Below are 12,371 nucleotides of genomic sequence, written 5' to 3' on the forward strand. Positions count from 1 at the left end.
GAAAAATAAAGGCAGTGCTAACAGGCAAGGCATGCATCACGCAATATGCATGAATCTCATCATCTGGATAAAATTAATGGATAAATGAAACATTTACTGGGATTAGCAACCTGTGCAACTCTTGTAAATAGTTAGAAATTAATTATAGCTCGGCATTAGCATTTCTTAATAGTTTGTTGACATTTTTAATTGGCAACACGTGTAGGAGAAGTAACTGCGAGTCTGCAAGAAAATATATGTAGTATCCAATCCAACAACAATTTAAATTGCAGCATTTTATGGCTGCAAGAAAATGGGCCCCATGTATATGTCCAAAAAAGAGGGAACAATTTATTTCCGAACAAACAGTTGGCTGGTCAACTAACACACTGTATATAGAAGTTGTGTTGTGTGGAGTTGTGACTTGTCTTCCAGCAGAAGAGTCTTTTCTTTCTTTTGTCAAGTTTGAAAGAGAAAGAAAAAGCTTCTACTGTAAAAAACCAGCAATATTCAAGTTGCATATTTTTTACCATAGAACATTTAGAATCAATGTTCAGATTATGGTTTGGAGTGCTTCAGCTATCAGAGTTGTTTTTAAGTTCTGTAATCCATTTAGCTTATGGGTTTTACATATTCAGCTCAGGTGTAGCATCAGATCTTTCACAAGCTGCAAATGAATGCGTTAAACCCAATAGGAGTATTGGGGTGGTAGATGAAAAGCCTGAAAGATCAAAACGTTCTGATGGTTTGCCTCCTATTGTCTTAGTTCATGGGATCTTTGGCTTTGGTAAAGGGGTATGCAAAACTAAAAGACCTTATATCCGAATGCATTGATATTTAAAAGACTATTTCTTTATCCTTTTTTTTTTCTCATAATGAAATGGATTTTTCCTCTGTTGTTGATTTGGAAAGCTCTTTGGTTATTCCTTTACATATTGAGTATAGCTAAGTGGTAAGGCTTTCTTGTTGTTAATGTAGTTTTGGGTAATTTTCCTTTGAGTTTTAGGAACTTGGTTTCAATTAGTTCTTGGTCTTAATGCTTGTTTCCGAGTCAGATATCTTTCTCTTTGTTGGTAATGTAGCTTTTGGTTTTTTACTTTATTTTGCATCTTAAATAAACTGGGTCTTTATCAATTATAGTGTTCTGATCAATTGGGGTTCGTCTTTAGGTTTGATCATCGTTTGAAATGCTTTCCTTGGGTTATGCCTCCATATCTTCTGTCTTTTCTCAGCGGAATTTGGAATTTTGTTTTAGTGTCAAACTCATGAATAGGTTCTCATGTAGTCTTCGATCACATTTTATCTTGCAATATGTTATCTTCTTTGTTGTTCATAGACTTTTTGGTGTTTCTCTTATTTGCAGAGGTTGGGTGGATTGTCATATTTTGCAGGAGCAGAGAAAAAGGATGAACATGTTCTGGTTCCTGACTTGGGCTCCTTAACTAGCATATATGATAGGTAAGTAGTTGAAGCTCAGAACACTATAATTAAGGTTCATATCATTGTCCTAGGTCCTTCCTTTTTGTTTCGCATATATAAATCACGGACTCTCAATTGGTTAATTGTTTCAGGGCTCGTGAATTGTTTTATTATTTGAAAGGCGGGGAAGTGGATTATGGAGAAGAACACAGCAAAATATGTGGGCATTCACAGTTTGGGAAGATATATGAGAAAGGTAAGATAATCTAAGCTCTGTTTTATACAGTCCCCCCTCCTGTTTTATTTGTTGTCAATCAAGAGTGCTAAAGTATAAGTTTAAGTTATGTTTTCTTCTCTCTGAAATGAATGCAGGGAATTACCCTGAATGGGATGAAGATCATCCGATTCACTTTGTTGGACATTCAGCTGGAGCTCAGGTCGCTCGCTTGTTACAGCAAATGCTGGCAGACAAGGTTAGCGATTTTCAATCTTGAAATAATATATCATCAAGAGAAATTTAGCTAATCATGAGGACTCTCAATTTCAGGCTTTCAAGGGGTATGAGAACACTTCAGAGAATTGGGTAGTGAGTGTGACTTCCTTATCTGGTGCATTCAATGGAACTACAAGAACCTACCTAGATGGAATTCAGTGAGTTCTATCACAGTAAATATTTTCTTCTCATTTATTTCATTTCTCCAGAAGTACTCAACTACCATTTGTTCCAGGCCAGAAGATGGAAAATCCCTGAAGCCTGTAAGTCTTCTTCAGTTGTGTCGCCTAGGAGTTATTATGTATGACTGGATTGACATTCCATGGCTAAAGAACTACTACAATTTTGGGTTCGATCATTTCAACATGTCATGGAGGAAAATGGGTGTATCTGGTCTTGTGGACTGTCTCTTGGGGAATTCAGGTCCATTTGCCTCGAATGATTGGATCTTACCCGATCTCACAATTCAAGGATCCATGCGACTGAATTACCATCTACACACATTTCCGAACACTTTTTATTTCAGCTATGCTACTAAGCGGACGAGGAAGATCATGGGGGTAATTGTCCCTTCCAGCATACTTGGCATTCACCCCTTGCTCTTCATAAGAGTTTTGCAGATGAGCCAATGGCGCAATCCTCTAGATGTTTCTCCTCCATATAAAGGTTACAAGTGAGTAGTTACTATCTTCATAATTAGTTTTGAAATACAAATTTTTCTTACCATCCTTCTTCAATGTGTCTTCTAATGGATGTAACATTTCGTTATGAAATATGTACAGCGATAAGGATTGGCAAGATAATGATGGTGCACTGAACACTATATCCATGACCCACCCGCGTATTCCATTTGAACACGCCAATCAGCTTGTTGTAAATGAATACGAATGTCAGCCTCTGCAACCAGGCATCTGGTATGTCATCTCCTTGCAACAACCACAGTTGGGTTTAAATTATATTGCATGGTACAAGTATATACATTTATCATGTTGAAAGTGCTATCTTAACTTCCCTCAACCATATTTTGCCATATTAATTGCTACCCCTAGCCAATACCTGGCTGACAAAGCTCCATTATTTGGGTTTGATTCCATCCTTTATCATTTCCATCCTTAATCATTGACTCTATGTTTATCTTCGTCTTCAATGATATAACCTAATTTAGCGATATACCAGTACCTCCAATTCATTATGATGAAAATTTTGGTTGAGCTTGTCTAAAAGACCTGAATCAGCTGTTACTCCTCCCATCACACCTGTTCATATTTCCTCTCAGTGTCTGGGTGTTTGAGTTGGTAATCAAATCTACTTGGGAAAAGACTCCACGTCTGAAGGAAAATATAGGATACAGGCTCTGTTTAGTACCAGGAAAAAGTTTGGACAGCCATTAATAAAACAATAAAATAAAATAAAGGTTTTGAGGAGGACATTTGGTAATGGTCAGTATCCAAATAGAAGTCCACTGCAAAATCAGACCATGATGGCACCAATATGAAGCATTTTAATCATTGTAGAATTTCGATGAAACTTTGTTTCTGGCTCTTATGTGGTAGAGTTAGGATAACCATGAAAGTTTGTCTGGACACATACTTCGCAAGAAAATTTCCGTTAATTACAAAGCACGGATACAGTGTTTCGATTGATTATGATCTGTGTACTCAGTAATGAAAAAAAAAATCTTCATTTCTATGATAAAAATTGCTTCCTATTTCACATGTTAACATTTTGGTTTGTTTCACTAAGTGCAGGTACTACAAGATTGTGGAAGCTGATCACATATTTTTCATTGTGAATCGGGAAAGAGCTGGAGTACAATTTGATCTTTTGTATGACAGAATTTTCGAGCGCTGCAGGAAGCATGTATTTAGAACCACTCCACCAACACTACCTAACCATATGCAACAATAGTTTTAATGAAAGAACAACAGAAAAGCTACTACAGTGGGCAGTGACCCTATTACAATTTTGTGTTCTTGGCCGACCTGCATGTAAATGTGATTGTTTTTATCCTTTTGTAGTTGTTACCAAGTTGTCTAGTTTGTAGGTACAAGAAAATTTCAATCCAAATATACATCCACACATAAGAGCAGAGGTTTATATATTTAGTTACATCTTGAGCTTGAGCAGAAGTTTTGAGCCTGAAAATGAGCGTATTATGGCGCAAATCCCAAACAACCTCTGGATCAGCTGCTTTCATTTACCTCTTGAACCTCTGACAAATTGAAGTGTTAACTGTGTTTACATATAAGGTTCCACATCGAGCATCTGAACTCCACTCATCATATAATCATAATATAAAAGATCATGGGGACAACTACACTCATTGTGATTTGGTTTTGAATTCGATGCTCCTAAGTTATCCCCTCAGCTTTCGCAAGAAAATGCAATTCCAAAAGTCACTCAATGCTAACAGTTTGCACAGTCTGTGCCTCTACGATGAATGCAGTACGCGAGCTTCCACAAAAGCAACCAAATTTGGTTTTACATATATACTGAGAGCTGTCCTTGAACCAGCCACGCAGGATGTGAGCTAGAGCAGCTACAGCTAGAGCCTGGCAGTAAGAATTCCAGTCTTATAAGTTATCATTAAGCTCAGTACACGGACACCCTTGGTTTTGGTTTTAACTCGAATCATAGAAGATGCTAGAAAGTTGAGTTTGAACTGAAATGTAGAGCCCCAGCGTTGCTACAATGTGTACTGTTTGGCTGTGCCCATATAACAAGTGAGAACAGCTATGTAGTGTCAAAAGTGGTTGTGGAAACCCCTGATCAACTAATTGATCTTCTTAAACTAAGAGCTTTAAATCTATCTGAAATCCAATAGTCGTTCTAGTTGAGGCTGATAAGATACCGATGTCTAGTGCCAAAGGATGTTGAGATAGTTTTAGATGAATTATATACTACACAATAAGCATCAGAGCTTGGCGAGGAAATTTACAGGCTGCTTCAAAACGGAAGAGTAGCTAGTAGACTAGTAATGCAAAATGGCTTTCTTTGATATGCTCTCTTCGCTGTTCTTGCTCTGCTCACTGCTGTTAAGCTTCTAGCTGATGTAGCGGGAAGGCATTACCTTATATTAGACACAAAAAGTTTATTTTGAAACTTTAATTAGTAAACTGTGTCTAATGTCTCTAATGCCTCATTTACTTTTCAAAATCATGAAGCTCATATAACTCCAAAAACCATCAGGTGTATGGGGCTACGCATTTCCCGAGAAGTACCGTGGAGAACTTTGAGATCAGTATGATATTTACTACAGGAAGTGGCGTGAAACAATTGTGCAATATTGGTCTAGCTCTTCTGCGGCTTAAAGCAGCTTTGCTCTCTTGATTTATTCATTTAATTTCCCCCTCTTTCTTGTTCAAATTTCAAACTGGGAATCCTAGTGGCTTGGGTATACTAACATTATCTGGCTGGGGGGTCCTGTTTTCTTCTCTCCTCCTGAGTAGAGAATAAAAAGGGATCTATCAGGCCAGGGTAGAAACGATTATCTAAGGCTTCTAATTTTACATCTCTTATCTGATATACAGATCCATTTCTACATCTGGGCTCTATCACCTTGATTTTCTGATTCTGTAACCCAATCTTTCCTGGGTAGCGGCTGCTAACTGGCTCAATTGGTAACAGATGGCAGGGGTACAAGGGAGAGATGTGAGGGATGAGGATCTACAGGAAAATCAAAAGAAAACAAATATAGAAAAACTCCAAGCTGATATGAAGAATCTGTTCTGCTCAAAAGAGAAGAAACAAGTTAATATTGGTTGCAAAAACGTGGTAGGAGATCCACAAGCACACACAACGTTAGTTGGGAAGCTGTATGGGGGAAAACATATTGCCTTGACAGATTTTGCGGAAGAGGTACATAGGTGCTGGCAAACAAAGGGAGAAACAAACATGGAAATGATCACAAAAGGCTTTTACAAGATGGTGTTTGACAATGTGGAGGAGTATAATCATGTAAAACAGAATGGACCTTGGGTTATACAAGGATTCATATTATCCATCAAAAAAGGTAAATATTCAGAAGTCTTGGAAGCAGATCGGAAGTTTGACAGAGTGGATTTCTGGGTCCAAATACATGGGCTCCCAAGGGATCGGATAAATGAAGAGAATACTAGGATCATTGGGATGAATCTTGGGAAAGTGAAAGGGGTTGACATCTGTTGTTCATCTGAATTCAAAAAACCTGTTGCGCGGGTGCGAGTTCGTATGGACATCAAAGAACGGCTTCTTAAAGGTATGGAGCTATGCACGGAGATGGGGGAAGTTATTCCAGTGACCTTCAAGTACGAAAAGCTAGACATTTTTTGTTACTTCTACGGGTGTATTGGGCATGATCTGCATTTACAGAGCATCTGAGACAAGCAAGTCTGCGAGATAAGGAAACTGGGAGGTTCCCCTAAAGATATAAAAAATAACTTTTCTTTTGTGTTGAGGGCAAATGTGTTTTACAATGGAGCAGCCTCCTCCTCCCCGACAACAGTCACTATCTCGGGAACCCCCCAAAAACCAAGGTTGGACCAGATTCCAGCCCGAAAATAGAGGGTCTCCCGCGAAACACAGGGCAAGGGATGGGGCTGTTCTCTACTCCACCAAGGGTTGCCAGCGAGGCTGTTGGGAAGGAGAGCAGGACAAGGGAGACAGAGGAAGACAGGACAAGGGAGACAGAGGAAGACAGGACTGGTCTGACAGGAGTCAGAACGGATGGATTAGGTTTGAATGATCCTAAGTCAGTAGCCGTTGGGGGAGCAGACATGGAGGGTCAGAAGGAGGGTGGGGGAAACAACCAATTGGTAGTTTGGGCCAAAGGCCTGGAGTTTAGACATAATGAAGCCCAGGAGGACTGTCTGAGTTTGGGCCTTGGGCCAGCATCAAAGGAACAAGGTCTAGTAATCTGGGGCTTGGATAGCTCAGAAATGGATCTGGATCCACAAAAGGTGGATAGGGTAGATGGGGAAAATAAAGCCCGGGTGGACAAATCGAATTCTCTGGAAGATACAGCTGGAGGCCTAGGGGTGCTAGCTCTAAGAAGTGGATCTGTGGGAATAGACAACAGATCTGAAGAGGAGCACGCCTCGCCGAAAGCTCTCTCATCTGGTTCCGAGACATTCATGCCATATCTTGAGAATATCAAACAAGATGGGTTGCTGCAAATCAACACATCAGCTGAAACAGCACCAACCCCCTTTAGGTTCTCTGGATCACTTGCACGTGGCAGGGGTTTTAAGACGTTGGTGTCTCGAGGTAAAGGTAAAGGGTTGGCTAAAAGAAGCGTGGACTCAATACAAGGGGTTGAAGTGGGGGAAAAAAGAAAACTCAGTGATAGCTCTGGGAGAAAGCTTGGAAACATGGATGATGGTGAATGGGAAAGATACTGTATTAGGAAGGTAGTAAGGTAATAAAAAAAAGCGAAAAGAGAGGCTGATGATTTGCGAGCTAGAGGTTTGGGGCATTTGCTCATTCCTGACGAAGCACCAGTGATAAGCATCTCAAGTGATTCAAAGGTATCCACTGAACCATCGATCTCTAATAGATCCCTGGACTCTACCATCCCATCTGATGACTCAGGTCACTCCATCCCTGAGGATCAAATTCCCTCTGATGCTTTTACAGAATGGGGGGAAGACTATAACTATCAAGAGGATGGAGCAAATTTGGTTGCTCAGAATAATGGGGGGCAAGAGGAAGTGTCTGTTGGGAACATGCCTATGGACCTTGCTCAAGGCAGTGTGGAAGGAGGGGAGTATGATTCTGAGGATAGCATTACTCAGATCAGGTTCCCACAACCAAAGCCAATAGCTGTGGATGATTCCTGGGTGATCAAAAAGGGATCCGGTATAGAGCAGACACAGTATAAGGGGGAATGTTCAGGTAAGGTTAGCAAAGATAAAGAGGAAACTGATAAGGGCAAGAGTAAGTCTAGTGGTAGTGGAAGCAGTGGGGGTCTGGTGTCTCCTCCAGGGGTTCATGATAGTCTGTCCCCCACAACAAATTGCCTCGACAAATATGATACAAGCCTGGAATTGCCGGGGAATAAGCTCCTCCACGGCAATTCAGAATCTAAAGGACTTAATAGGTAGATTTGATCCTGATATTATATGTCTGTCTGAAACAAAGGTAGGTATTGAAAGGATGCAAGGGATAAGTAGGATGATTAAGTCTGAGAGTGCTATTGTGTTCCAAAAGGGGGTCGGCGGGGGCCTTGCTGTTCTCTGGAAGGAAGGGGTAGACCTGACTATTCTGGGGGCTACTAGGAACCAGGTGACAGGTAAATTAAATAATTATTATTGCACTGAACCCTGGTTTTTTTCTTTTGTGTATGGGGCACCCTTAGCATGTAATAGACATAAAGTCTGGTCGGAGCTCAGGGATGTAGCTGCCTTGATCCCTGGACCTTGGTGTATGTTTGGGGACTTCAATGCCATTACTTCTCTCAATGAAAAAATTGGGGGAAGAAGTACTTTTGACAAGAGTATGGTGGAGTTCAATGGTTTGATAAATGAGCTTGGCTTGATCGACCTAGGGTTTAAGGGCCCTAAGTATACTTGGAGCAATAATAGAGCCCCTCAAAGTCACATAATAGAAAGACTTGATAGAGCTATGGCTACTGATGCTTGGGTTATTCTTTTTCCTAACATGCATGTATACAATGTGGTAAATGCTAGTTTAGACCACCTGGCCATCATGATAAATCTAAATGACACAGATGAGAGTAGAGGAGACCATGAAAAACCTTTTAGATTCTATAACATGTGGTTCACTGATAGTACTTGCATGCCTGTTATTGCTACTGCTTGGAATTCTATTTCTCATGATTTGCCGGATATTAATGTCATTCTTAAACACAAGATAACAAAACAACATCTCTCCATTTGGAACAAGAAAGTGTTTGGCAATATCTTTACCAATATTAAAAAAGTCAATAAAAAGCTGGAAGATGTGTTGAAGAAACCTTTCTCTATATCCAATTATGAAACAGCAAAAGGTTTAAAAACTGAGCTGTTTGAGTGGTTGGTAAAGGAGGAAAGCTTCTGGAAACAGAAATCCACTATTCACTGGTTGAAGGAGGGGGGGAAGAATACTAAGTTTTTCCATCTTTCAACCATTTTCAGAAGAAGGAAAAATAGCATAGAAAAGCTACAGAGGCAAGGGGGAGGATGGAGTGTAGGGAGAACTGAAGTAGGGGAGAATATAAACTCCTACTTTAGAGCTCTCTTCAACTCTGATCATCCCCAAAGAAATGAGAGTATCCTAAATCTGTTCAAACCCTGTATCACAGACAAGGAAAATGAGAGCCTTACTGCCATCCCTTCTTATGAGGATATTTGGAGAACAGTAAAAAAGATGGGCAGCCTAAAGGCTCCTGGACCTGATGGGTTCCAAGGGTGTTTTTATCAAAACTCATGGGATATTGTGGGCAGCAGTATTGTTGCTTTTGTACAAGATTTCTTTACTAAGGGGGAGCTTAACCCCACTTTTAATGAAACTTATATTGCTCTTATTCCTAAAATAAATAATCCGGAGACTGTGGCTAATTTTAGACCTATTAGTCTTTGCAACTTTTGTTACAAAGTTATCTCTAAGTTGTTAGCCAATAGATTAAAGAGGCACATAAACAAGATTGTTTCTCCTTTTCAAGGGGCTTTCATAAAAGGGAGAAATATAGGGGATAATACTGGGTTGGCTTGTGAGCTCTTTCACCATATGAAAAACATGAAAGACAAGAAGAATGGGTGGGTTGCTTTAAAACTGGATATGGCTAAGGCCTATGATAGGGTAGAATGGTCTCTGATGGATAACATTTTTGAGAAGTTGGGATTTAGCCAAAGGTGGAGAAGCTTGATTAAGCAATGTATATCTACTGTTTCCTTTCAAGTCCTTTTGAATGGGAATCCTCTTGATAAGATCATCCCTGAAAGAGGCCTGAGGCAAGGGGATCCTCTATCCCCCTATCTATTTATCATTATGTCTGAGGCTCTTTCAAGGATGATTGCCAAAGCTGAAGAGGAGGGGCAAATCCATGGGATTAAAATTAGGAGAGCTTCTCCTCCTATATCCCATCTTCTCTATGCTGATGACCTAATCCTGTTCACAAGAGGTAATCTTGAGGATGGGGGACACCTCAAGGACATCCTGAAAGACTACTGTGATGCTTCTGGGCAACTGATTAATTATGATAAGTCAAGCATTTTCTTTAGTAGGAACCTGAAGTTTAGAAACAAAATAAAGCTAAAAAAGTTCTGGAAAATGAGGCTTTTTGATCCAAAGGATAAGTATTTAGGGATCCCTATTATGCTGTCTCAAAGGAAGGCAGAGGATTTTGACTTTTTAGTGGATAAGATCCACAATAAGATTAAAGGCTGGAAGGCTAAGGTGCTATCCCAGACTGGAAGAGCTACCCTAATCCAGTCTGTGGTACAAGCCACTCCTCTCTATAATATGTCAACTTATATGCTTCCAAAGTCTACCTGTGACAAGATAGACAAAGCATGTAGAGAGTTCTTTTGGCATGGCACTGAAAATTCGAAAAGTGTCCATACCATTGGGTGGGACAACTTATGCAAACCTAAATCTACAGGGGGTTTGGGTTTTAGAAAGATGAGAGACATCAATGTAGCCATGTTAGCCAAGCTTCCTTGGAAAGCAGCTACTGACTTTGATTCAATATGGACAAAGACTCTTGCAAGTATATATGGAAAGAATTGGATTGGGGAAGTATGGAAACCACCTGGGTATGCTTCCTATTTTTGGAAAGGCATACACAAAACTTTCAATCTGATTAATGGGGGTTTGATATGGGGGATCCATAGTGGGACTTCCACATCTGTTCTGGATGACCCTTGGGTGCTCTGTAATGGGAAGCCCAAGACTCTGAGAGAGCTAGGGGTGGAAGATCCCAGACTGGAAGATCTCCATGTGGCAGACCTGTTCTAGGAGGACAAGTCTGGATGGGATGAAGCAAAGCTCACTGCCTTCTTTCCTCCTTTCTTAGTTGCAAGGATCAAGGAAGTTTTAATCAGACCTTTGGGGCAAGGGAAGGATAAGATGGTTTGGAGTGAGGAGAAGTCAGGGAAACTCACAGTGAAATCTGCTTATAAACACATCTTGATGGAGAAGGATATAGGGCAGAGCTCTAATCTAAATACACATACTGTGAAGCACATTTGGAAAGCTAGACTCCCAGCTAACCTCCAGTTGTTCCTATGGAAAGTGTATATGGATGCTTTGCCAATAGGGGATAGGCTGGAGGCTAGACATATGGTGGGGGATTTCTCCTGTCCTTTGTGCTACAAGAGTATGGAAACAGATAGTCATCTGTTTTTTGACTGTGAATGGTCCAGACTGCTGTGGTTCACCTCAGGCTTAGGTCTGAGAATGGAAAACAAAGGCAGCAACAATGCCAAAGTATGGATCACTAAGTTTCTTAGTTGGTGTAATAGGAAAAGCCAACACATATCTCAGGCAGGAGTCCAGGCTTGTTATCTGCTTAATAACATCTGGAAAACAAGAAATGAAGCCAAGTTTGAACAAAGGGTTCCAAACAGGGAAAGAACCATTAGAAGAAGTGAGCTGGAGGCCTGCAAATGCACCAATAGCTTTGAAGAAAGCAAAAAACAGAATGAGATCTCTAACCCCCCTGAGTTTACTTTAGATAGATTTAAATATGATTTAGATGCAATGTTCCCTGAGATTCCTAATGATTGTGTTAACTTAAGATTTGATGCTGCGTTTCAGGCTTGCTCAGGAGAGGCAGCAGCTGGGACAATAGCTTGGGACTCGGAAGGCAAAGTGATAGGGGCAGGCACTAGGAAATTCAAAGCCAGGTCTGCAGAGGAAGCAGAGATGGTTGCAGCTAAGGTGGCTATAGGACTGGCCCTTGCTTTTGGATGGACTGAAGTGTATATAGAAGGGGACTGTTCAGAGGTTATAAAGGCACTACATAGCCAGTCGTGTTCATGGTTGTATGAGAGCTTGAGAGACTATGTAGTTTAGTCAAGTTCTGCTTTTGAGTTCTGTAAATTTAAGTGGATAAACAGGGAGTCTAATGGTAAGGCTCATCAGTTAGCAAAATGGGCCTCCCAACAGCAACAAAGGGAGCAGCTACCATTTTGTATCCTAACAAACAAGATTACCCCTGTAATGATCTAGTTATATGAATATATAAGTTATTATCGAAAAAAAAATGATATTTACTACAGGCGCTGCTGCCGAGGACATACTGATTTGGATAGTATCATCTGTCATGATATTCTCGGCATTTATCAGAATCGAATTATAAAGTTTTGGCATCCAGTGCCACAGTTCACAGATTGGAGACTGCAAGCTTAACAGATTAATAAACAAGAGTGAGCTTAATCAACATGCGTATTCTATAAAAAGGACCTCAACAGTATATTAAGACTGAAATTCTAACACCTGACATGAAGAAAAAGAACACTCAACCATATTGTTACATTTCTGAAAACTTAAGTTACTATAA

General features: G+C 40.3%; 3 protein-coding genes across 3 annotated transcripts; all 3 read left to right on the plus strand.

Moving 5' to 3' along the window:
• The first annotated feature begins 271 nt into the window (after positions 1–271).
• Positions 272–4,014, plus strand: LOC147517633 (uncharacterized). The gene is made up of 8 exons (XM_086589790.1): positions 272–774; positions 1,343–1,437; positions 1,551–1,654; positions 1,771–1,871; positions 1,946–2,049; positions 2,127–2,564; positions 2,674–2,805; positions 3,640–4,014. Exons 1-8 carry the CDS (start codon positions 529–531, stop codon positions 3,797–3,799), a joined length of 1,380 nt encoding a protein of 459 aa, XP_086445916.1. The 5' UTR covers positions 272–528; the 3' UTR covers positions 3,800–4,014.
• Positions 4,015–5,518: 1,504 nt separating this feature from the next.
• LOC147517634 (uncharacterized) lies at positions 5,519–6,250 on the plus strand. Its single transcript, XM_086593656.1, has one exon. It carries the CDS (start codon positions 5,519–5,521, stop codon positions 6,248–6,250), a length of 732 nt encoding a protein of 243 aa, XP_086449782.1.
• A 4,686-nt stretch (positions 6,251–10,936) lies between these two features.
• On the plus strand, positions 10,937–11,884 carry LOC147517635 (uncharacterized). Its single transcript, XM_086593657.1, has one exon. It carries the CDS (start codon positions 10,937–10,939, stop codon positions 11,882–11,884), a length of 948 nt encoding a protein of 315 aa, XP_086449783.1.
• Positions 11,885–12,371: the final 487 nt, after the last annotated feature.

This window comes from Coptis chinensis, chromosome 2 (genome assembly GCF_015680905.1).
Source record: "Coptis chinensis isolate HL-2020 chromosome 2, ASM1568090v1, whole genome shotgun sequence".
Classification (NCBI taxonomy): domain Eukaryota; kingdom Viridiplantae; phylum Streptophyta; class Magnoliopsida; order Ranunculales; family Ranunculaceae; genus Coptis; species Coptis chinensis.